The 25,772-nt window shown below is 39.7% G+C and overlaps 2 protein-coding genes across 6 annotated transcripts in view; both read left to right on the top strand.

Moving 5' to 3' along the window:
• pdlim5b (PDZ and LIM domain 5b) overlaps positions 1-17,108 on the top strand; it is a 37,308-nt gene extending 20,200 nt beyond the window's left edge. The window contains exons 4-15 of one of the 4 annotated variants that reach the window (XM_044173227.1): positions 3,973-4,006; positions 5,930-5,952; positions 6,897-6,917; positions 7,044-7,070; positions 7,411-7,565; positions 8,479-8,506; positions 11,463-11,626; positions 14,178-14,358; positions 14,456-14,636; positions 15,253-15,373; positions 15,472-15,587; positions 15,690-17,108. In XM_044173227.1, the coding sequence (XP_044029162.1) occupies positions 3,973-4,006; positions 5,930-5,952; positions 6,897-6,917; positions 7,044-7,070; positions 7,411-7,565; positions 8,479-8,506; positions 11,463-11,626; positions 14,178-14,358; positions 14,456-14,636; positions 15,253-15,373; positions 15,472-15,587; positions 15,690-15,779 (1,141 nt within the window). In that variant the 3' untranslated portion in view covers positions 15,780-17,108. Of the gene's footprint in view, positions 1-3,972; positions 4,007-4,330; positions 4,855-5,929; positions 5,953-6,896; positions 6,918-7,043; positions 7,071-7,410; positions 7,566-8,478; positions 8,507-11,462; positions 11,627-14,177; positions 14,359-14,455; positions 14,637-15,252; positions 15,374-15,471; positions 15,588-15,689 lie in introns of all 4 variants that reach the window. The other 3 variants (XM_044173228.1, XM_044173226.1, XM_044173225.1) reach the window with 3 other exon arrangements.
• Positions 17,109-17,523: 415 nt separating this feature from the next.
• bmpr1bb (bone morphogenetic protein receptor, type IBb) overlaps positions 17,524-25,772 on the top strand; it is a 54,996-nt gene continuing 46,747 nt past the window's right edge. For both annotated transcript variants that reach the window (XM_044173841.1, XM_044173839.1), the window contains exons 1-3: positions 17,524-17,677; positions 21,195-21,264; positions 23,384-23,541. The gene's annotated coding sequence lies outside the window, so the exon portion shown is untranslated. The remainder of the gene's footprint in view (positions 17,678-21,194; positions 21,265-23,383; positions 23,542-25,772) is intronic.

The raw sequence follows: 25,772 nt of genomic DNA, 5'->3' as shown, positions 1-25,772 counted from the left end.
GTTCCTATTTGACATGTGTACAGACACATCAGACACGGGCAATAACCATGTTAGTGAAGTATCCAGGCGACTGACAGCAGCAACAGGCTGTCCAGTTTCATGTTCATAAGCTTTAACTCTTGGCAGTCACGTTTCATACGTCATACTTTGCCCTGTCACAGTTTTAAATCTCTGCCCCTCTTAAAACCATCTGTTGTGACTCTTTCTGAAGGAAATGTCCTTGTGAGCTCTACTTAAAAGCAGAAAATTCCCTCTTCCAAGATGCTCATTTTTGGTGAAATATGAGGGAGCGGTGAGAGGGGGGGCATTTAGAGACAGGAGAGGCCATGTGCCAGACACAAGCTGTGAGTTTTGCCACTGAGCGGATAGGCCAGCTGCACAGAAAAACAGAAAGACAGAAAGAAAAGTTATTTTCCACACCCACTAATTCCACATCCCTCTGTTGGAGTTTTTGTTTTGCTTTCCTATGTTTTTTTTCTCCTTGTTTTCCTTCTTCTCCATGCTTTCATGCAGCGGTAAATCTGAGATAGTGTTTGCCAGGTCAGGTCCCACAGAGTTTTAACATTTGTCACACAAGTTAAATACAAGAGGGCAGAACTTGTTCAACAAGGTTTTGGAATAATGTAACCTGTGCATGACATTATGTGTGAATTTTACTCTCTCTTCTAGTCTCCATCCTCCCACATATCATATAATATTTGTACCAAAATTCTGACTCCCAGCCTGCTTTAATATGATGGCCGTAAACAAAACTATGTCTAGAGAATAAAGACAGTGACAGATTCTTGGAGTCAGTTGGTTATCGCAGGAGATCATTCATTAAAGATGTTTCTATGGAACCTTTCCAAAATCTGCAGTTTTCTGCTTCAGAAACTGCTTGTGAAAGTGAAGTGAAGACAATGCAGGGAAAATTTAAGGCTGCTCTTATTTGTGCAGTTTTCCCTCCATGTTAAAAAAAAAATGGATATGTGAGTCTGTAAGCTGGTAAGACGTATATGTTGAGAAAGCTGTGTCTGTTAACCACTCCATCATTCAGTCAAATGCCATAGGCCAGACTGTTTCTCTTGGCCCTCAAAGAGACACGGGCAGGGTGGAAATACGTCAGTCTGCTTTACCCTCGTGCTTATTCCTCCGGTTAACCTCCTCATTCTCTTATTCTGGAGCTGTGTGTCTGACAGAGTGGGTGCACAGACAAGTCTACATTGATGAAAACCACACTCAACTACATTTTTTTCTTTCAAGTACACTTGAACACGCTCTTTTTTTTAAATATCTAGCACTTATTTATTAGCTTTTTTTGGGGGGGGGGGGTATATTCTAAAAATTTGGTCCATAAATAAATCTTGTAGATATAAGCGTGTGTAATCTAATAAAACAAGGCATCCTGATTAGATTAGGAGGAACTGACTGAGAAAAGCCATGACTCTATCTTCAACAGGGGCAGGATTTTACTGTATTATCAACAAATACAGTAGCACACACTGTAGTACTTTGACATACAAGGAAAGCAGTCTGATACACCAGATAAATTACAAATATAAACACTGGATAAGTTTAGAGAAAATCCATAAGATATCACATTGTGTGATAAATATATATCCATTGTAATACAGAGGATAACACAGTTAAGTGTGTTATAAGTGTGTTAAATATGAAACTATGACATCTATGAAAAGCACAGATGAACATACAGTAGATATACAGTAGTAACACATTAAAAGACAAATACATTCCTCATACTCATCTATCTATAAAGAAAAATACTTTCCTAATATAGTTCAGTCTAAATTCATGTATTATTTGCCAAAATCACATCTTATGTGCTATGCAGTCATGGCTTTTCTCAATGAGCATTTAGCCTTTTGAATAGCCCCGAGAATAATTATAGTTGATATATGAAACATAAATGATACTGCATTTCAGATTTCATGGAGCAAAACGAAGATCCAATTTTTTCTTTATAAAAATGTTTCTTGTAACTTCACATGTTGGTTTGAACATTCAGGAGCAAACCACAGATAGTGTGCTGCAGTCATACTATCCAAACTCCTTAAACAGAATGAAAAGTAGAACTACACCGATGGTTGACATAACACCAAGAAGATGCCTTACATCAGAATGACAGACCAGTTGGTGTCATGATACTATCCAGTTACATTGAGATTAACCATGTACACTTGGACACCAAAAAACAAATAAATGTTCGGGCGCCCACATACTCACTCAGTGTTTGTCTCTTTGTCATAACAGAACAAAAGTAGGTCCGGCTAGGCAAGGAGCAGAACAGCACAGAGGGGCTGAGCTTAGCAGATGTTCAAAGGACCACCCTAGCAAGTGTTTGTTCAGTTAGCTCTGGGAAAAGACAGATAGAGAGTGAATCCGCCCAACTGCCCCACTCTGGGCCACTGATGGCACATACACACTGCCTCATTGTAGACTGGGTCCTATTTGTAATGGAATGTGCTGTTTGATCTTTAGACCTTTCACTGTTTTTCTTGGCACATCGGTGCTGTTTCTCCATAAGCAAGTCCAATAATACAAGTACATTGGAAAATAAGCATACTCTATATTAACTGCTAAGTGGAAACTGTAAATGCAAGTATGGGCACAGATGACATCAACATCTGGTTGGAGGGAGGGGCTCTTTAATAACCCAGTGCCAGGCTCAGTTGTTGCACCTCTGCTCAGTCAGAAAGGAAATACCTGAGAGTTTGTTGGCTGTTTGTCCGATATGGCAGAGAAAGGAAGGACGGCAGCAGAGACATACCCTAGCTCCTGGTCCGGAACCAGCCTTGCTGACTCACTGTCTGCTTGTTTTGTATTTTTTTTTTTTTATGAGGAATTAGGGACACATTGTCTGCATGTCCGGGCCAAATATAGGACACATTGTTAACGAAGGCATTTGTCTGCATTTGAGTTTTAATGCTTCACTAATGGAATAATTTTAAGACATGAAAGGAACTTACATGACTTACTTGTTTGACATGAAGAGAGGTATATGATGTATTGCAATTCTGATATGTATTAAAACACAATACATCCTAATGTGTGTTTTTGTTTTTTTTTTGATATTGTGGTAGACAGTGCTTGCAAGTATTAAGAATGAAACAAAACGAGGGGACGAAAGGTTTGTTGGATATTTGCCGGTCTCTGTCCAGGACATCTCAAGAGAACAGACAAACAGACCACCCTTCTCTCCCATAGGTGATAAAACTGTGGCAGCTGCTTCAATCATAAGTGTAAATCTGATGTACGCCACACTTCAACACCAGTCTGCACATGGACACACATCCTAAAGTACACTATGTTCACACATTCGGGTGGTTTTGCATGTTGTAGCACCTTAACTACAAATCACATAGAATTATTGTTAACCATTTACCAAAGCATACAGTTTTGAACTGACTGAATTTCCTACTTCCCAGGCTGGCATTTGTTTTTATTTATTTCAGTCAATTTCCAGAGAACCTCGCTTGAGATAATTAATCCATCATTGGAAACATTTAGTTGCCTTAATTTAATTTTTAAAACAAAGATATGTTATTATAACACAGTAATGCAGTTTCATTAAGAAAATTCTCCTTTTTGGGATGTTTTTAAGGATGAAATGACATCCAAGATACAATCATGTATCTCTGACAAAACAACAGAAGAAACGTTAAATCGACTTTGTGAATAAAAAGTCTTTTAGGATAGAAAATAAGACCAGTGTTTGGCCAAGAAAAGTGTTACTTCGTAGGTGACCGGTTATATGCCACAAAATATCACCATCTCAAAAATGTTGCCCTGAATTAAGCTACACAGCAGAGGACACTAATCTGACTCTTTCTGGGTCCATCCTAGTTGAAGTTGGATTCTCACAGCAGTTAGCATGTCCAGTCCTTTAATGTACAGAAATGAAACTTCATTGGAAAATTATGAATGGCTGCTATAAAGATGTTGTGTTTATAATTTTTCTTTCTGTCTTCACAGACCCTCCAGTGCCCCTAAAGATGTAGTGCCTAAGGTAAGAAGTCAAATATTCACATAAAAACTGTATATTAACTGAAGTTGACCTGAATTTCATTTGTTTATAAATATTATACCAATTTATTAAAAGTGAGTGTGCTTGTTGTGCCCTTCTGAGATTATGTCAGAACACAGACTGGCTTGGCATGCACCTCTTAAACTTGTATGGCACAGGCATGACTTTCATTCATACAGCAGTGTGAAAACACCGTTGATTTTGATGTGATTGTTGTGCAGTGCTTTTGGAAAAAGCTGGTTTACATGCATGAGTTGATTGTGGATTTGTTGTATGTGCATGCTGTGTGTGTCCACCTTTATCCAGGACGAACCTCAAGAAATCATTAAGCCTGTCCCAATCACTCACCCTGCCCCAAGCACCACATACACCAAGCCATCAAGTCAGCCCAGTCCTGCATACAACAAGACAGCCCGACCTTTTGGTGGAAACAGCAGTGTGGTCACAGCTTCTTCCTCCCAGGCTACCCCCAAAGTAGCCTCCATTCCCTCCGAATTATCTGCTTTCACGCCAGCTGCCCCTTCTCAACCACCACAGCCTCCATTTCCGCTGAAGTCAAGCCCCGCTATCCCACACTCAGCTCCAGCCAACTCGCTTCCCAGGCCCAACCCTGGTCGCTCCGCCTTCACCTCCCCGTCTGCCTCTTCCTCCTCATCTAACTCCTCCTCTCCAGCCAGAGTGACAACCCCCTCCTCCAATCCTAATGTCCCACAGCCTTCTGTTTATAACACACCTATCAACCTCTACTCCAATACCAATGCTTGTGAGGTGGCTATGGGACAGAGACGAGGCCTTTTGGAGAGCCAGGGGCTATCAGAGCACTTCAATGGGTAGGTACCATAAATCAAACCCGGTTACCATATGTTTTCTCTTACATTGTCCCTTTTAAATCTGAAGAGTAAAGCTGAAGGCCACAGATTAGTGGACATTTTTGCTTTGCAGTCTACCTAAAGGAATGCATTACAGAAAATTAAATATTCCATTCTGCTCTTCCTATATTACCTCATGCCCCATTTCACCCCAAAATATGTGTCAAATTTGAAAAGCAAACAGCCCATCACCTATGTTTTCACACAGCTGCATACAAGGAAAATCCAAGGCATGTTGCACATCTTGTTTAAATCTTCTACAGGGCAACTGGAAAGGGAAAAGAGTCTAGACAACATGCCAATTGATGCTACTGTCCGCCTATCTATAATTGACAGTGGGGTTCGCAGCTCTGCCAAACAAACACACAGTCTGCCTAACAGGCACTGCTGGTGTAACACTTGTTTCTAATTAGCCACAATCCTGGAAGCTCTATGCACCTATGGACCAGGGACAGAGCTAAGTTTGGCTGGACTGGGCTTCATCAGCAGGGCTTGGCTCACTGGTTGGGTTACAGTAGACTGAGCTAGGTTTAAGTGATTTGCCATTCATTCTTTACTCTCTGTCACCTGAAAAAATAGGTCACAGAGATCTGTTTTTACTGTCTTTAAGTGAGCAAGCGGCTTCACACCTAAATACATTTATGAAACCTACATATATCTGTATGTGTTTTACAAAGTTAATGAGTTAACACAAGGTAGAACAGTCTATTTACTGTAACACACGATGAAGATAATTGACATGTTCATGGTAAGCAGAAACACATTAAAACATTAGTCATCTCTTCAATCTCTCCGTTGCCTGAAACCTTGGACTGTTGTAGCTCGTAGAGGTGGAGTGTATTTGTTGCAGCATGTGTGTTCATGTCCTCACCTGCATGTTTTGTTTATGGTTTCTGTGGTATTCTTTATGCACATTCTCTCAGAAGGGCCTTTTCAAAGGACATGCGTTTGGGACCATGGTCTATTTCTCAAACAAGGCTGCTCATGCTCCTTCTTGGCTTCAATCCTTTTCCATTTACCCCTTCTTTGCCCACAGGAGGAAGAAGAGACAGACACCAAGTTAGTGCTGTGAATGATAATATATCTGCTGCAGTAGCTTTCTGACCATGTGGAATGTGATTACAGCCTTCACATCTCTCTGGTTTATGATTACCATCGGCATGCTTGCACCTCTTTTAGCTAGCCCTTACAAACCTCACATTCTTGCTCATCCACTTAAAGTACATGCTCATTCAAGGTCTAAACAAACTGCAAAGCCCTGTAAATAATTAATCTCTGAGACATCACAGGACACCCAGTGGGAGTCAGCTCATACTGTTCATTGATCTTCTCAGTGGCATCAGGCTCATTGTTAGCTAATACTGTATTTACACCCAGTGCAGCCAGGCCTGTCAGCACATGGCGCTGCTGAAGTCACCCAGCTCTGCATCTGTCTAGCTCCATCTGCTACTGTTGTCAGTATGTTTACTCAAGGCTAGACAAATCACTGCCAAGTATATTCTGCTTTGGCTAAGAATAGCCTGACTTGTGCTGTCTTTGATCATCCTTCACCTCGACTCACCTGAGACACACACACACACACACACACACACACACACACACACACAGAATAATGATTGCACAGACTTGGACTTTTGACATTAAATTGACTCACAGTTTGAACAGCACTTGAACTTAACTGTGCATGTAAACACTTAACATAAATGTTATTGCATTCTAGAGTACTGTCAAATTATTTTAGGAAGAAAAGCAGATCCTTAATTTTCAAAGCACATTACTCCCACCTTGTGGTGAGATATGGTCACTGTCACTTTCATCTCAAACACTCACTCTTGTTAATATGCAGTTGGTGTGTTTAATTTCACCATTTTAGTTTAGTAAATCTAATTGCTCTTCACTTTTTTACTGTCATTAATACCCTTTAGTCATGAATTTTTTAAAGGAAATCGCATGTAGTTCTATTATCTGGCTGACTTCTACTCTGTGGTTTTCCCTTCTAATAGTGAGCCACAGAAAAGTCTTAAGTAAGTCAGAACAGTTTCTTGACTTTCCCATATAAACAGTGCAGTGTTATACAGTGTACTTAGCACTTAATGTGACTTTTTAATTTGTGCAATTTCTCTCATTACCCTCTCATTGCTCGTCTGCAGAACTCCACCTCCAGCTAGACCTAGGAGGTAACTGTGAACTCTAACAGCAGTTAGGTCATACTGTGAATCATGTATCTACAAACTGCACCCTTGATTGAATGTGGAGCACTCACTGTATAGTACAGTATACATGAGTACCGTGTGTGTTGGTTGTTACTATGAATGTTGTATGTGAGCTTGTGTGTGTGTGTATAAACTGTGGTACCTGAGGTAGAGGTTCTGTTATACTGAACAGTTAATATTTAACAATGTAATAGTTGTTTTAATACTTGTTTTTAGCAGTGATGACCTTATTGATACATGTTTAAAACACAGATGCTTTCCATGTCTGTAACATCATAATTTCTTGGTTGATCTGGCTGTATAGGAAACCAGTTGAGGAGCCCGAGAGTCATGCGTCCCCACTGAGCGAAGCCAGCAAGAAGCGTCTGATTGAGGACACTGAGGACTGGCACCCGCGAACCGGCACCTCCCAGTCCCGCTCCTTCCGTATCCTGGCCCAGCTCACCGGCACTGAAAATGGTGTGTACCAACCGCAGTGTGCTTACATGGCCTTAGACAGGTTATTGATGAAGACTTAACACTCTGCAGAGACTTATTACTGTGCATATCGTTTTTTAAGTGGCTGAATATAATTTTAAGAATTATCTGAGTATTGTAAGGCTCAGCTTGGTATTGCTGTCAGTTCATTTTAGATCTAATAAACCACTTTTAGGCTGGAGCACATGACAGATTTATCCAAAGGTTAACAATTTTAGGGTAATCCTTTACAACATATTTTCTTCAGAAATTTGACTGATGACTTTAAATGATGTCCCTGTTTAATAATCAGATTTCTTTTATCAAAACTTCATTGTCTCTGTAGACTACAGTGATATTATAGTTTCTTTAGTCACAGTAGTTTAAGAAAGCTTTTATCACCATATGATTTAATATATTTTTTCTGTTACTGTTTTGACTATAAGTGACATTGATGGTTACATGAGCAGGCTGCGGCTTTGGGCCTCCCTCCATTTGTAGGGGTTGTGTGAATGTGTGTGTGTGTGTGTGGATCTGTAAATGACATTTACAGTAACTCACTTAATAGAATGAAGTAAGATGAGAGATTTGTCTTTCTCCTTCTCTCTTTTTGTCAAATGATGTTAACAGATCAGTGTGGAATATTTGATGAGCTTTGAACATTTGATGCATATCCAATCTGTTATGATGTTTCTGCAGCTGTGAATAACTGGGGGATAGGTCCAGGAAGTCCCATCAGGGTCTAGTTTGTAGGGATGGCACTCACTCATTTATGTAGTCCTAGCTATGACAAGATGAACCTACTGTAGAACAAGTTGGAGCAGCATTGTTTTAACATTGTGATTCCCTGTATTCTCAGTGAACAATTATTATACGTTTGACTTCATTTTCATCTTTTTTTTCTTCCCTGTTGCAGAGCAAGTTCCAGAGAACAGTGGAAAGAAGTAAGTGATTGGTGGTTTTTGATACAGTCAAATCTGGTATGAGTGTTCATTCGCTCTCTGTCTCTGTCTTTCTCTCATCTGTGAGTACTTTTGCAGGAAGTAATGCATGTGTTTTAGCAATGGTGTTGTCACTGCTACAATCATTTCTTGATAATAGAGGTTTCAAATTCAGAATTGGCCCTCAAAGTACTCATCTAAGCATGTCTAGGAGCCTGTGATTCCAAGTTAAGGCCTGATTTCCTGATTTTGTGGTCCCATAGTATCATGCTTAATTTAAGGCTTAATTTGGAGAAACCACATTGAGAGCTCTAAGAGGAAGATGGTTGAGTGGAGACAGCCATAGACTCAGCATAGGCTGTGATTGCTACTGCTGTTCTCAGTCTTAAGTCGATTTAATCTGCAGTAAACGCAGTCTGCCCTCCGTACCACATCCCCAACCAATCAGCATGTCACTCAGTGGAAACTGTGGGTAATTAAGTGGTATTGTGGGTAATTGCAGCCCTGCCAGAAGGAGATTCCTGCTCTACTTCTGTTAGTGAGATTCTATTCAGTGTACTCTTCCTTAAAAGAGGGCAGATATTACACATCTGCCTTGTCTTATAATTAAATACACATCTGCAAGGAGAAAGTCTCTGGGTTTTTTTGGGTGCTATTGCTATTAACCTTACAACTTTCCCTTTTTCTCCTTCTTCTCTTTTAATCCTGTCTGATGGGGCAAATCAGAGCAAACAAGTTGGACCCAGAAGTTATAGGACACATGTACAACAAGCTGAGAGATTGGCATCATGATGTTTCAGCACGGGTGCTTAATGTGTAGTCGGCAAGGTTTTGTTTTGTCTTGTTTCATTTGTTTAACTTAAACTTACATTGCCTCCTTTTGCATACCAATGTAGTTACAGCCTTCATTTGATAATTTATTAAACGTCCCAATTCCAAAATATAAACAACATACAGTATCTTGTTTTTGCAAATACACTCTCAAATAACTGCTTTAAAAATGTTTTAAGGTACATATTATTTTGCTATATGTGATTAGATTTCAAAATGTTAATGAAATGCATGCATGCAAGTAAATATGGATGTGTGCTTGGAATTGCAACATTACAGTATATTGCAGTGTACATGTCTACTTTTAGATAGCATAGTGTTTATGTCCGAGCCGCCACTCCTTTGCACACTTTCTGTAATCTTATACTTTATTTTTCTGAGCATGTCTGTATCTTTTTTTTCTCTATTTTCTACACTAACCAAAGTAGTTTCATTTGTCAACTTTTGATGATTGTACCTCAATAAAATGTTTTCTTTCTTTTCTGCTGTTGCTTATTTCTTACTCTTTCATTCCTTCTTTCCTTCGTGCCTGGCAGAAAAAAGTAAACTTGTCAATTAGAAATTTCCAGTAGGTGATGGTCTGTGATATGAAGGAAATAGTTATGCATGAAGAGTAGAGAGTTAAAAATCCCTGTACAATGCAGTGGCACAGGTTCGAATCCAACCTGTGTCCCTTTGCTGCATGTCATCCCCCTCTCTCTCCCACATTTCCTGTCTCTCTTCAGTTGTTCCTCTCAAATAAAGGCAAAAGGCCCCCAAAAAAATCTTTAAAGAAAAAAAAAAAGAAAAACACCTAACAGACAGGAGAAGAGAAAGAAAACACTTAAGACAGGATCACAAACATAAAACCATAAATCTATGTTTGACAGTACAATAGGCTCTGTTGTTAGCAACATGCTGTGTGCTGTAGCTGACAAACCAAAGAGCTTCAGGGTTACAAATTGTTATCCTGATGGTACAAATCCTTTGCGCAACCGGGCTATCTGAGCAGCAGCAGCGTCTACATGATAGTTGCTGATGTCTTTGTCTGGTTGATTGGGAACTTCTGAGCCCTGTTGCACCTATCGCCATATATGTCCCCCACAGATGGTGGCTTTGTTCCATTAACATTAAGGATACTTCTAAAGGGCAGATCCAGACAATATTTAAGATTCAATCAAATATTGTGAAATTTGAGAAGCAGATTATATGTACCAAACTGTTAACTACTGTTAACTGTTAAAGTATTAAATCTTCACTAGTTGAGAAATGTATGCAACAAGTTTTCAGCCTTTATTGAGTTTGAACTCTTTGCTGCCCACAGGAGGTTCTCAGCTTGAAATGAAAGCTGTGAATTTTTACAAGAGGTGTGGACTAGAAAAACTACTGCTTCTCATTTTCTACTAAAATTTATTGTGGCTCTTAACATTTTGTGCTACCACGGGAAAGAAACCTCCACTACCTCAAAATGTCGTCATCTTTGCTGTTTCAGGAGAATAAAAGCAATAACCGCCACTAAAATTGTACCACTGGTTATCTCTGTAAATTATTGGAGGCTGAGCTACATGTACAGTAGATACTATGGGATCACCACCTGTAATTGTTTCCTTATGTCAGTAATTGAAAAACCATATGAACAGTGGGAAGCAGTGCATAATCTTATTTGAAAGTGCCCCATAATTGTCTTGATTGTTTGCATGTGTCACTGAGATTCCAACCAACTAGTTAGTACCTGCAGTGAAAGAACCTTCAGTTGACCAGATCACACTAAGCATTAGTTTATACTGGAGGTTCAATTCAACTGGTGGCACAGTCCCACTTTTCGATTTCCTTCTTATTCAGGGATTTGCCACAGTTTGTATTTAAATATGTTGAAATTGTAGGAACAAGTCACACAAATACCATATCAGATAGGAGGCTGTGACCGTGGTGGGTGTTTCCACAAAAAACAGACAGTGACAGACATGAGTTGACACTGGTCGAAGATGTATCACTATCAGAGTCAGAAAGAGAGTGTTTTCACTGACGACAAGAAAAACAAATGCAGTATACTGTATGTATATATATGTGTGTGTGTGTGTGTGTGTGTGTGTGTGTGTGTGTTGTAGTGAATTATGTTTTATAAAAAATATGTATATCTCTTTCCTAGTGAGGCAGTTGTCAAAACCATTCCCACTGTGCACACCTTGCCTGCAGCAAAAACATATTCCAAATCTGCAGCAGTACCCAGGAATGGCAACGTCGTCCCTGCTTCCGCGTTCAAGAGCCCAGCAGCCCAGAACAAGCCTCCCCACCAGCCTGGAGGTCCATCAGGTAGAGGAACACAATCAGAAATCTTCCCCAACTTCTGTTTTTTAACTGAAACTTAAATGGTTCTGCTTCTGCCAGGAACGTACAATTTATTTTGTGTAGTTTCTTCTTTTAGCCTACAGAGGGCAGCCCCATTCTTTTTAAATCACTGCTGCTCAACCATAACATTTATTGCAGATTTAATACCTGACACTAAGCCATTTAAGATTATGAGCTCTATAAAAACCAGAGGTATTTTGTTAATAAGCTCAGATTATTGGCTTTTCCCAAGATCCCCTCAGTTAAATAGATTGTGAAATTGAGAATTATGTATTTTATTTTGTGTGAAGGCTGCCCTTTAAATACAGCAATCTCTGCCACGAGACCTCGAGCTGGTCAGGGTAAATATTTGCTGAAAGGCATCAGTCAGGGGTCATTATTAGCAATACTAGGACACAAGTATACACTCATACATGAACAGATGCACTATGTGCCCTAAGGTATTTCCCTAGAGGCCTTTTAAGAAACGGCCACTGAAAGGTGCCACAGGGAGAGGAGAGGCCACAGTTGGTTCTCTGTTGGCTGTGTTATTTGTCAGATTAACACATACTTGAGTTCAAGTACGTATCTCATAGTGGCCATGTCGAATTGGGCTGGGTATGGGGAATTTTCTACGTGACCTTTAAATTTATTTACATTAATTAATAATTTTGGCACTTTAACTGCCAGCATCTTTTAAGCAAGAAATTAATAGAATATTTAGGCCATGCATGTTGTTGAAAAGATCATTTTAATTTTTTAATCATACTAAAATTTTATACATAGAGACTTTAATCAAACACATATATAGTTTGTCAGAGTGACTCCTTTGCTTTGCTTTTCATCCCTCTTTCTCTGAATTTAGAGAGACAGAACAGACAAAGCAGAGATTTGCAGTCCTGCTGTGATTCAGTGGATGCCTTCACATGCTGACTTTTTTCTCCTTATCTTCCTTACACAGCAAGACAGCAATGACAGTACAAATGTCTGTTTCACTTATCATCTTTGCTCTTGCCAAAGGATGCGTTTAGACTCACAGCTTGCCAACATCCACCAAACTGGAGAAGCGTTCACACAGATAAGGTCACAGAGTGCCATTGAAAAATATTTTGACTCCAACATAATTCTCTGCATCAATATTGCATTCAATTAAATGTGAAACAAATTACTTTTCATCTAAAATAAATTAATGGATAGTAGATGCTAAATCATGATACTATTAAAAGATGTGTTTAATATCTGAGGAATATGTTTATCATCCGCTTCCTGTTGTTGAAGCTCGTACATTTCTTTCCTGTCTTTTCTCTTTTCTCCTCTGATGAACAGACTTTATTGACTGCATTATACACACACTTTCTATGACGTTTTTAATTTTTCATTTAACTGTCCGATTATATTTTCTGTACATTTTTATTTCCAAACAGGAAGGTCTAAATGCTGTCTCAAAACATTTGTAGTAGAGAAATACAAAATCCTTTTATTTTATTTTATTTTATTTATTTTTTTGGACTAGAAGTAGTCAAATTTAAATATATAGACTCTAAAAATATTGTAATCAGCCTACAAAATATCCTCCATGTGTACGTTTTTAATTGTAAACTCCTCCCAGGTTGCTAAACCCCCAAATTCCCAAGGACATCACCTCAGTGTCTTTAATGGTAGATATGGCCCTGCTCAGGAAGCAATTTTGATATTTTAGGCATAATTATGTTTGATGTCACTGGAAATTGGCCAACAGTGTTTATATGAAGAGCAACTCTTCAGATTAACCATAACAGAAACATTATTTTAGTCAAATAATTTATCAACTAATAAATCTCTGAGAGAATCTTCTTTGTATCCCTATTTGGAGCCCATACCTCTCTCCATCACACTTACTCTCTACTATCTTTCTGCCTATTAAACCCACTCCCACAGTCTTCTCACATCCCTGCTAGTGCCCCGTTCTGTTTATTCAGTTTGTTTGCTCTCCGTTTCAAGGAAATTTAGGGAGCACTTGTCCTTTGACCTCGCAAGTCTTTGATAACAGCGCTCTCTTTTTCAATAGTGTCTCTGTCCCCGATACCTTTACCCTCGAGCACTCCCTCTGAGGGCTGGACAACACTGACCTCCGTCTTGGATGCGTCTTTGCTTTGAGAAAGAGAATGAAAAACTGTGCATCCTCTCCATGTGTTTTGAGATCAGAGGAGGGAGATTATTTTTCCAGGTGTCTCCTCTGACTCTGGGAATGTGTTGTTTCCCTCAGTGGGAAAAATTGATCCCTTGTCTGGGCTGGGTGGGGTGGCTCTGTCCAATCCAGCTGTCTCATGCCTTAGGCATGGAGGTTAGAGATCATCAAATAATTCCCATTCATTATCTGACAACACACAACTGAACTGTGCACACTTGTTCTGGTCAAGTAATGCTAAGAAAGTGGTGTTTATTAAATTTAAGTTTTGGAAAGTACATTTTGTCTAATACTTTATCTAGTACACTCATGCCAGGCCAGCTATTTTTCCATTTCAATGCCGACCCATTATTTTCCCTGCTGGTTTAGGTTTTCCTAAGGGTGGAGCTGCTCCTTCATTTGGCAAAGTTGCCAACCCTGCTCCCAAAGGTCCAGACCGCCCCACTCCACAGCCGCATCCACAGGACCTCAACTCTCTGGTGCAGCGGGCTGAGCATATACCAGCCGGTACACGCACCCCAATGTGCAACAAGTGCAACAATGTCATCAGGTAAATATCCTCAGAAAAACTACATTTACAGTAAGAACTCTGGAACAATGAAAAATGTTGGAGTAATTTTCCTCTGTCCCTTGCTTATTCTCACCAGGGGCCCATTCCTTGTGGCCATGGGCATGTCATGGCACCCCGAGGAATTCAACTGTGCTCACTGCCACTCCTCCCTGGCAGAACATGGATTTGTGGAGGAGAAGGGCCAGGTGTACTGCGAACGTTGCTACGAGCAGTTCTTCGCTCCCACCTGCGCTCGCTGCCACCAGAAGATTCTGGGGGTGGGTTATAAAACTGAAGGGATATTGTTCTCTGTACTTGTACTGAAAACTCTCTTTACGAATACTATAAACATCATTGACTTTTCTTCGTCACAAATAAAGCAGAGGCTGGCTGCTTAATCCATTGTAGGGAATGTGATTATGAACTGAATGATAATGCTTGAATTTAACCATTAAAACAAATGCAACCCATGTATATTATCCATTGTACCTTGTATGTTAGTAAGATTTCTGGATATGTTCAAACAAGAACTGGAATGTAGATATAAAATAACATTCAGTTGTTTATAGTTGCTCTTTCAGTCACAGTAGAACAAATTAGGATTGTTTGTTTGGGATGCAACAGCTGCTGTTAGCACTAAAGTGCTGTCACTGATGCAAAGAAATGCTTGGGGAATATAGTTCAAAACACACAGAGAGAGAAATGTTATTACTAACGGTGTCACAAAATCCAAGTACATCTAATGGATAATTATAAGAATACAATATAATCATTTAATTCAATTAATTTACAAAAACAATGTTCTTCAATTATTTGATGGATCATATGAGGACTATATAATAACATTAACTTCAACAAGCTGTTCTTCATTCATTGCTTCTCTTTTCTCTGCAGGAGGTCATGAATGCCCTGAAACAGACCTGGCATGTGTCCTGTTTCGTTTGTGCTGCCTGCCAACATCCAATCAAAGGCAACATGTTTCACATGGAGGATGGACAGCCATACTGTGAGCGAGGTACAGTAGGAAGCCCACAACAGTGAATTAAATGTAAAAAAAAAAGAAAAAAAAGTGTGCAAACAGAATAACATTTTGTCAATGTACTATTCACTCAGACTACTACAATCTTTTTGGGACCAACTGCCATGGCTGTGACTTCCCCATCGAGGCAGGGGACAAGTTCCTGGAGGCTCTAGGCTTCACCTGGCATGACACCTGCTTTGTGTGCGCGGTAGGTCTAGGAGACAATTTCACAATTTCAAAAAATAAGACAATGTTGAGAATATTGTGTGAATAACAACACTGCTCTGTATATAATTGGCTCTCTCCACAGGTCTGCTCTACTAGTCTGGAAGGTCAGCCGTTCTTCTCCAAAAAAGACAGGGCTTTGTGCAAGAAACATGCCCACACTGTCAACATCTGACTTGCATCCCATTTATGAATATGAATGGGATAGGGCAACAGTGTCAGTTTACAGCAGTTTATATTTCAGTCAGATTTTAAAACTGATTGTTTGTGTATTCTGTTAGAATAACATTGGGTCAGAGGTTCCACTGTAAGCTTTATTTCTGCTCTAATATTGTTGTCATATCAGTTTTATAGATGAAAATGCTGGAGTAAATTTCAATACACTGGCTGGGGGCTATGCCAGTTCAATATCTGCACAAGTGGATTTTTATAACACGTGTTTTGTGCTGAGCTTTTTGTTTGTGCTGGAAGTGTGTTGAGCTCTTGAGGGACATTTTTGTTCCACACAGAATATGATAGTTTACTGTAATGACCTACTGAGTCCCTCAGGGGTCACATACAGCATTAGGAAAAAATATTTATGTGGAAAGGTATGCTATTAGTGAAGCGAGTGAAAGGTTTAGAAATTCTGATTATATAAAGTTAAGGGGAAAAATGATTTATTTGTAAGCAAGAATTGCTCAGTCAACATGCTTTCTGGCAACAAAACGACTTATCATCTGGGCTTCAGAACAAAAATGGGATATTTTAATATTATTAGTTTTTATTGTTTTAAAGTAACGTGATATGTAACCATTCCCAGTAAATGAAAGCTCAGAAACGTAATGTGTACAGCATTGTGTAAATTAGACACTTTGCAGGTCAAGTTTAATTGTTATTAATGCATAAAAATGTTATACAAGGATAAAGTTCAGAATGGTCCTTACGGAGAGGACTCTATAATAGATTGAGTGGTTATTTTCTGTTGTTTATGTATATTTTGTAATGCATATAGTTCATGGGGCAAAATGGTTCTGTACTTCATTCAACTAGTTCCTGGCATTAAGATGCAAATAATCAATGTCATTCAATGTTGATTATTTCTCTGCTAATGTCTTTTTCCGTTGTTTTTCTTAAACATTGAGGAACTGAACCCTCCATGCTCTTATGCCGTGTATTTGTTCTCACTGATAATGTTTTTGTAATGTTTGATGGAATTTGTTCAATTAACACAAAACAATGTTAATATATATTTCAGTTTTCTTTTGTCTTGCACAATTTCTTAGAATAGAAAAAAAAAACTAGAAATCCATTGCACATGTACTTGTGCAATGGATCTGTCATAGGGCACCATACATAAATAAGCACCTCTCTTCTTACTTTCATTTCAAATAAAAGGGTTCAACATTGATGTATACAATCAAAGCTCTTGAGTATCTCCTATAGCTTTTTAACACTATATTATCTTGTTCTCTGTGGCTGACACTGGACTGAAACATTAAAAAGCAACTCTTCCTCCTGCAAATACCTTGTTTATGTTTTGTGCACATGTAATGTTTATGTGTTTGTCATTGCATAGAAAGCATTGCAGCGAAGAGCTGATGCATCTTGGCTTGTTATGTGTATTATAAATCTGTAGTTGTAACAGTAATTATTCGACAGGCAGGCAGACAGGCACCAGCATGAGCTGCCTCATACACTTTACCTGCAGTAAGAGGGAAAAGTACACATTTCCATAGGGACAGGAGAAACAACACCCACACAGACACTTGCTGCATTCTTTCTTGTATGATAACAATTCTGGTTATAAAGAGTCCCATTATTTAGGAATGACAGACAGCAGGAAACAAACATTCAATGTTGAGTGTCTTGAGTGTCATTGGAGGAAAGAGTAAGAGATGAGCTGGGCGTAGGCTACTGATGTGCACTTCTCCAAGACGTCGGAGGTGGGCGCTGTGCGCAGGACGACACCAGATTTAACCAGCCTCAAATAACGCGTGGTAGCCTACACTTGGAAAAAGTCTGCCACAAGACAGAGGGACACATGAAAATAAAAGAGACCAAATCAAGATAAACTGGGATCTTGTCGAGACGGTAAGGATACTTGGCCTTTAAAAAACCCTCAGTAGTCTGGTCTGTGTCGGAGCGCAGTTTGAGCTGCAGCAGTAAACTTGCGGTTGTGATAATCAGGCTTTCCTCACTGAAACCAGACGGGTCCGTAATTTGTTTACCGTGCTGCTGTTCATTACAGTTCAAGTGCTTATTTTCCTGCCAGCGCTGAACTTGATGCTGGAAGCGGCTACCGGCGATCAGCGGGACCCCCGACAGTGTTATTGGTGGAGTGTCTGATGATGATGATGATGATGGTGCTGCTTATCAGTAATTGGTGCCTTGATCGCCGCTCAGTACGTCTTAACGTCTGATCTGAGGGAGAATATCGCTTCTAAATTGCGTTAAGATAAGATGCAGTTGAGTTTATAGACGTTTTGAATACTCGACATTGAGCTACTAACGAAACTAGTTAGTAAGGTCTGTCCAAGTGAAATCTAAAAATGTTGCTGAGTTCTTGCTGCCTTGTTTAGTTTTTTCTTTTTAACATATTTTGAAAGACCTATAATCCTTTATCCAAAGCATATGATCTTTTAAATCAATATTATTATTATTATTATCATACTATCTCATAGTCATTTTAGTGTTATTTGTTATGACTATGAAACATTTTATAATGTTTATGAAACAATCTCACCTCAAGGTCCATTAAGTGGCTGTCCTGGAGCTTTCGATCATATCACATCATCTTCATCACCGGATGTAGTTCGCCCAGTTGGAATTACAATTCCATGGCAACTGGGAAATCTGTTGAAATTTCCATTGTTTTCTGAGTACTTAAAAAGCTTCTTGTCCGTGTTAATATATAAGTTGAATTGTCGATTCATTTAATATGATCCAAAGCTACTAAATGGACTTTGTAGTGAGATTGTTTTCTCCACTTCTGCTTCCAAAGTCAAGATTGAACTTTAAACATCGGCTTTATAATATGATTTGATGATTCTTGTGCTCACTTGTCAATTTGGATTCAGATCATGCTCATCAGTGTAGTTGGAGTAAAATAGCCTACACACAGTGCAGGGAAATAAAGGAATAGTGATGTGTACCATTTTTACACCCACTGTGTGTGTTAATGTCTGGCAGCGAGCTAGACTCCATCGCCAGTCAGTGTATAGTGGCAAGGTGTCAATGGCAATATTTGACTGTTGAATGCATGAAACAAAACCTCTGTGTGCTCTGCTGTTGATCACTGAGCGTCAGTGAACCATAGCTGATGTCTGTGACATCACTGAGGTCCTGATGTTTACATCAGCGTCTCAGAGCCCAGAGGGAGCCGTGCACAACCTGCTGCACCTTATGGTGCTCCGTGGTGTTGTCTTTGAATGCACCAACAACCCTCTAACTCTCTACAGGACAGAGAAGCTCATTGAAGGAGAGCTGAGCAAGTGTTTTTGGGCAATATTAAACACACAGAGAGTGATCAAACTCCTACCCACCACCTAGTCATTGCCCTGGCTCTGCCCCTGGCAGGAGTGACGTCCGTCATTAGGCTTACATGATGGGTATGGCATGTCAAGTGAGGGTGCATGGCAAGGCAGCAATTTGTGGTTTACCACAGTCAAGTTTCAAGTATTTCAGCTTGTTGGACTCTGGCACTGATGGCTAATGCAGAGTGTGTGTGTGTGTGTGTGTGTACCAACATTCGTCTTGTTAGGCCCACTTATGGTGCAGCATGAAGGCAGGCCTAGTAGTGTAATGTTGGCTAATAGTAATCCAGAAAAATTTAAATCTGAAACTGAACAGCACTTAAAGTGTCTGCCTATGAGGGAGAATTTCTGTGTGGATTGAAACCACCACAAATGGTGGTGAAGGATGATGAGACATCACCCACTTGGAAATATGGCTGCAGGAAAATCATGAAACTCTCACTGCCTAACTGACATAAGATAATTATGAATAAATTAGCCCCATAAGTACATTTTGTTCCCTGCTCTTAAACAAGAAATCAGAACAAACAAGGTATTTTGTAATAGCTGTCAATGGCATCTTCATCGCTGAACTGTTAAGTTTGGAATTCTTAATTACCTGGAACATCACAAATATGTTGAAATGAAGACATCTTTTGCACCAGCTCCTCTTAGCACCTACACACAGATACATACGCTCAGTCATTCACTTTCTGATGCACATAAACACACAAACCAACACTTGGGTTTCTCCACAGGGCTAAACTTAGCAAGCTGCAACCCCTCACCCCAGTTTCCTCCCTTATAATTACAGGAAATGAGTCCAGCCAATCAGCGCAGAGATATTTGGTGCATATAACAATCTCAATAAGAGCAGTATTTGAGGACAGGACAGGTAATGACCAAATATGTGGGAGGGAGGAGAGGTTTTTGCCAGAAAGTTTGAAAGATGTCAGATATGGAGGAGCACTCAGGTTTGCAGAGGCTGCAGGAGATTTCTGTTTGTAAGCGGTAGAAAAGTAACACTAAAGTTTTGCGTTTATCACCTCACATTCCAGCTTCAAGCAGTCTGTCATGTAATATGGGCACAGAGACTGTCAGACAGAGCAAATGGTGGAGTTACAGTATATCAAGAGACAAACTGTCGGAGATTCAGTCCCAGAATCAGACGTTATTCAATGTCTTTTCCAGCTGCAGGGACATTATATCTTTTCATGATTTCCTTTAGATAGAGGAGCATCTCATATCAAGGCTTTCCACAGGTATGGCTTTTCCATCTGTCATTCATTCACTGATTTCTGCCAGTGGCTGCTGTGCTTCCCACACACTAACTCTCTGCGCTGTATCTCCCATGCACACCCATGCATGCCAAAGGAAAGACACACAGCCATATTTTCTTTGTAACAACAACACTGTCAACACAGATGCTGTCTGTGATGCAGGCCTGTGCTTGCATTTGTTCCAGACAGTCCCTCTCTGGAGGATAGATAGATAGACTGGACGATCACTTCATGGCTCATACGGCAAAGTTCTTGAATTGAACACAAGTTTGAATTTCAACATTGAGATGTGTTGTCATTATGATCACAGAGTATTATGCTGTACCTCCACTTGCTCCCATTAGTTTGGAAGTACAGGCGTAATGCAGTTGATCTTGTTCCACTTAGGAATAAGCTTCTTCTTACCTGTGGGCTCCACTGGCTCTTTGACAATTAATTCATCGACCAGAGTTTAAGTACAGATGCCCCGCTCACTGTTTCATCTACAGTCGTTGAGACAAATGCAGGCAACAGGAATTATTTAAAGCTGTGAGCTCCTCTGCTCTTTGCCTGGAAGGTCAGCAACCATGTGAGAGAAAGCCGACATCCTGTTATTAGAGAGAGAGAGAGAGGGTGGGCCAGAAAAAAAGATGGAGAAAGAGGTACAGGGCGAGTGGGGGATGATTGAAGATCGAAGAACAGAAGAGGATAAGGGGTACTTTGCATGACTGGGTGAAAGTCTAAGTGGGGAAATGACCGGAGCTTGAAATTTAGTCCTTTCAGTTCTAGATGGCAGACATATGAGCTCCTTCTAATAACTCTACTTTTTTCTTCCAGAGAAAGAAAAGTGCTGGAGCTCTGGCTGGGTAAAGTGACAGGATGCTTTCTGATGTCCTATGTTTGGACGGTGAGTCAAGCTCTCAGGTGCTCAGAATCTGCTTTACTCAATCTGTTATTTTTCAACTTTATAACAATTCCTACAAACTGAATGACATCGTAAATCTCTGTCTGCAATTTCTTGATTGTAAAACTGAGACATATTGATAAATGTTCAATCTAAACTCTCAAACGTAAATTTCGAGCGGTTTCACTTGATGCTCTGATCCAATGATATTGTGCAGAAAGTGAAATCCAAAGCTAAAAGCTGTATTGATCAAGACAGACTGAGTGTTGATTCTCCTGCAGTAGAGGTAGTATTTGCAGGGCTGATCATGTGTATGTGTGTGTGTTTGTGTGTTTTCAGATTGTAATGCCGTCTCGGCAGCAATTTGCTTCCAAAGTGGCAAGCTAATTGACTTTCTGCTGAGCATGTAGATGGCTATGTAAAATAAACCACACTGACTATAATATAATCCTGTTTTCTCCACTAAAGTATCAGGCTAGACACAGGCTTTGTCTACCGACTGGAGTGCCGGAAATTTATGAGATCAACATCTTGATAGAGTGTAGTAAATTTCAGAAACTCTCAGAAGCTTTTATTTCTTTATTATGGTAATTTAACATAACAGTGCAGGGCCTGTGAATGTCTGTTCATATGTATGAAAGATGAAACATCTAACAATGTCCAACAAATGATTTTATTTTATCCCAATTTCGACTGATTTATGTAACAGATTTGGACATTTGCATAGAAATATTATTTCAGCTTTTTACTGTTATCAAATAAAAATATAAAGACATTGTGAAATATTAGCACATGCATTAAGTGCATCACAGCACAAAGAATCATTGTTAGTCTCTGATGAGTTCATGGATACACTGTATATTTTTGCCCCTTGTTTTCAACAGCTAGCAGGCGTGCTGCATCATTTAATTAGCATTCCTTTTACATTAAGCAACGAACTTGCCACTACAGGACCCATCATAAACAGCAAAATATGCTGACACAGCTCCAACATAGAGGCTTGGTGTACAGTCGGGAGCCGAACCCATGCAGTGCTATGAAACAGAGAGAGAATAGAGTTACTGTACCTAGAGAGGACAATAGTAGCCTGTATATGTGGGAGAGTCTTGCTCGGACTCCTTCTGTGACAGCGACCTGCTGGCAGGAAAGTAAAGAGGGCCGAAGCCAAGCACCGGTTTGAGTTGGAGAGTAACTCACACCCGTAAAGAATGTCAAGAATCTGTGTGTTAAAGTTCACACTGTATCACCATCTGTGGCTGGATCCTGGCAAATAAAAGACAGCTGTGTGTGTGTGTGTGTGTGTGTGTGTGCATGCATGCAAAATGTGAAAAATAGAAGATAGACGGAAAACGAAAGAATGTAGTAATTATGCTAATATTATTATGCATTTGAAGGCCATTGATTAAATTTTTTAGGCACTTTGTTTCAAGAAGTATGTTCACATAGCAAATATTAGTGCCTCTCTCACTCCCACATACATACACATGTATACCTGACATACAGGTAGCAGGCAGGATGTCAGCCCATAATTATGCTCTAACTTAGCGGTTTATTAAGAAAAGACAGGTCAGCGAGACCACCCAGAATCACAGTATAAAGTCACCTGTTTCAGCTGAAAGGGAAAGTCCAAGATTCAACACTCTTCGCCGTGTTAGTTCAGCACTGTACCCAGCTGTGACTCAGCGTGTTATTTTGCTGATATAATCTTGGCTCAAGGTTACTGAAGTATGTTTCATCGCACTTCTTGCTTTCTTTTAAAGTTCATAAGTCCTTCTATCTGTATGAAGAAGGGGTTCTGTGTTTCCCCACACTCAACACATATCAACATGATCTCCTTCGACAGTTTGATCTTTCAACAGACTAATCTGAAAAGCTTTGTTCTGAATTCTTGTCTGTTCTACTATAGACCTTATTCTGCACTGTATCTGATCCTGCAATTGAGCCTCACGCTTGTCTGCTAAATAGCAAGCGGCAGCGAGTGCCACTCAGACTGTGAGAGGAGATGGAGAAACAGATGAAATCAATTTCTGTCTTGTTCATGTTTTTCCCTGTTGCCCAGCCCTGTGTGCCTGATGACAGATTGTGAAATGGGTTTCATATGTGCCCTTTTTTTTCTCCACAGATTCGGGAGAGGGCAGAGGGCATTTAGAGTTATACCTGTGAGGCCGTCTGCAGGGAAATGTGCTGACATCAGAGCTTAAAACTGGGGGATAGAGGGAGGATGAGGAGGATGCTGCAGTGACATTACAGAAGAAGCTGGGTTTGCATAGATCATATCAGGTGAGTCCGCCCTCTGACTGCCCTCTAGAGTGACATCTCTTATCAATGAGTTGCTAATCCATTAACACTTAACACTTGAAAAGGACTTTGACTGGATTAACTAAATTACTATTGCAAACAAAAGGTGAGTCATGTTACTGTATGTTGCTTGTCAGTTTGCAGTAGTTGTCAACCCCTATTTGCTGTATGTATGTCTGTCATATCCCCGGTGGGTAGTTTCATCTTGTGACAGTTGTTATTCTTTGTTGAAGCAGTTTGTGTTTTGGCACGAGTTGTCATGATTTTCCAGACTTTTCCCCAGTGATATTGTGAATGTATTTTTTCTGTTTATTTTTGATGGTTAAACCTGTTTTTATAGCTATAAATACTGTTACAGTAACTGACATTCAGCTTAATATGACCCACCTTGGCAGCTGTGTTTGCAATTGTGATTAAATTACTTCAATTATGTGCTTTGTGTGTGGTACAGTTACAGACTTCCTTGAATAGAGTAGTTAAGGTTGTTTTGGGTCTGGCCTCTATTAATCATGTAGCTAAACAACACTTTCAGCAGCTTGATTGACTGCTTTTTGAAGGCTTGGTCAGTACTGTAGCACTGTATTGTTTCGTATATGACTTTGCATACATCTTCCATATTGTCATCATCATATTATTATTATTATTATTATTTATTATTATTATTATTATATCATCATCATCATCATCATCATCATCATCATTATTATTATTATCATTATTATTAGCATTATTATTATTATCGTCATAGTGATTTCAACCATATCACCCAGCCTTATTGGCAACTCTGCAAATAGTTGTGTGACATTACAGTTCAAACTGCTGCTTTCAAAGACTTTATGCAGACATGTGGAGCATTTTTCTGCTTTTCAAATTAACGTTCAGGGGGAAAACGAGTTAGCCACACCAATCACTCATTTGTCCTTCATCTTTAGTTACGGCTCTGTCCAGTCTGAGAGGAGACCGGACTCTCTCCTTGTTTTTCCAAGTCTGGCCTCTTCGGTAGCTCTGAGAGCTTTACGTAGAGGAGGAGGCTGGATCAGATTACAATAAAAAGAAAGAGAGAGAGAGTAGCAGCCATAGCTAACCTGCTACAGCCTGGACTGTTATTGCAGGTGTTCAAGAGCAGACACAGCTGTTAATTACCCCTACGCAGCGACACACGTGGAGCTGGCTACGTACAAGTGTATGTTGGCATGCCAGAACACACAGATTAGGATTTAAGGATCAGAAGATTCAGGGTATGAAATGCTTTCTTGGTTTTATAGAATCCTCTGGTTGAATTCTTGTATTTGCTTTGGCCTTTTTGCTACATGTATGTTTGAGGAAGGCTTAGTCGGTTTCATTCCTTCAGCCAAATGCAGTCAACCATATCGGCTCACAGAGCATTGAAAATGTATAATCTGGAAAATGTGCTTTATCTGTGCTGTTTGAATGACTGTGAGTGTGTGTGCGCACATGAGAGTGAGACCAGTCAGTGAAAATTCTGTTAAATTAACAAATTGTCTTGTGTATCAAATGTATGTGATTTGCAGCTGATATTGGTGGCCAGCTGTATGCATTTGCCTTCAAATTTGGCAACCAAGTTGATTCTCAGCACCTGCCAAGAAGCTTTAAAGTAGCATAACAAAATAATTACAATTTATGTACATAAGGTTATTTATTGGATTTTTTTAATATTTACAATGTATTCATTAATACAGTTGCATGTATAAAGCCCATAAAGCTGTTGTAGTAAATTAGATTGCAGACATGCGGACATGTTGAATTCTGTACAATCTTTGTATGTCCATCATTTAATCAGTATTAGACGAGTATCAGACTAACATAAGAGACAAAGATTGGAGCGTTCATTTCAGGTTTAGCTCATCTCTGTCTGTCTGACTGAGTGCTGCTCCAGCGCCTTACTCTGCTTGTCAGCACTCATAAATCACATCATTATATGCTGAAACAGCATAGAGAGGGTGATGAGTATTCACTGTCAGTCAGTCAATTTGAGGGGGAAAAGCAAAATGAGTAGCTGTTAAACTGATTCACTAGCCGGCAAGTAATACTTTAGATAAGTTAGCGTTCATATTTTAGAAACAGAACGTTCACATTAGAATTATGTAAACAATATTTAATCTGCATCTCAAGTCAACTACAACACTTTGTTGTAGCCCTTTATCACAGCGACGTCTGTTTTAGAGTTTGGGCACACTCCTTAACATTTTATG

The sequence above is a fragment of the Siniperca chuatsi genome, linkage group LG18, assembly GCF_020085105.1.
Source record: "Siniperca chuatsi isolate FFG_IHB_CAS linkage group LG18, ASM2008510v1, whole genome shotgun sequence".
Taxonomy (NCBI): domain Eukaryota; kingdom Metazoa; phylum Chordata; class Actinopteri; order Centrarchiformes; family Sinipercidae; genus Siniperca; species Siniperca chuatsi.
This window is presented reverse-complemented; position numbering and strand designations above follow the sequence as displayed.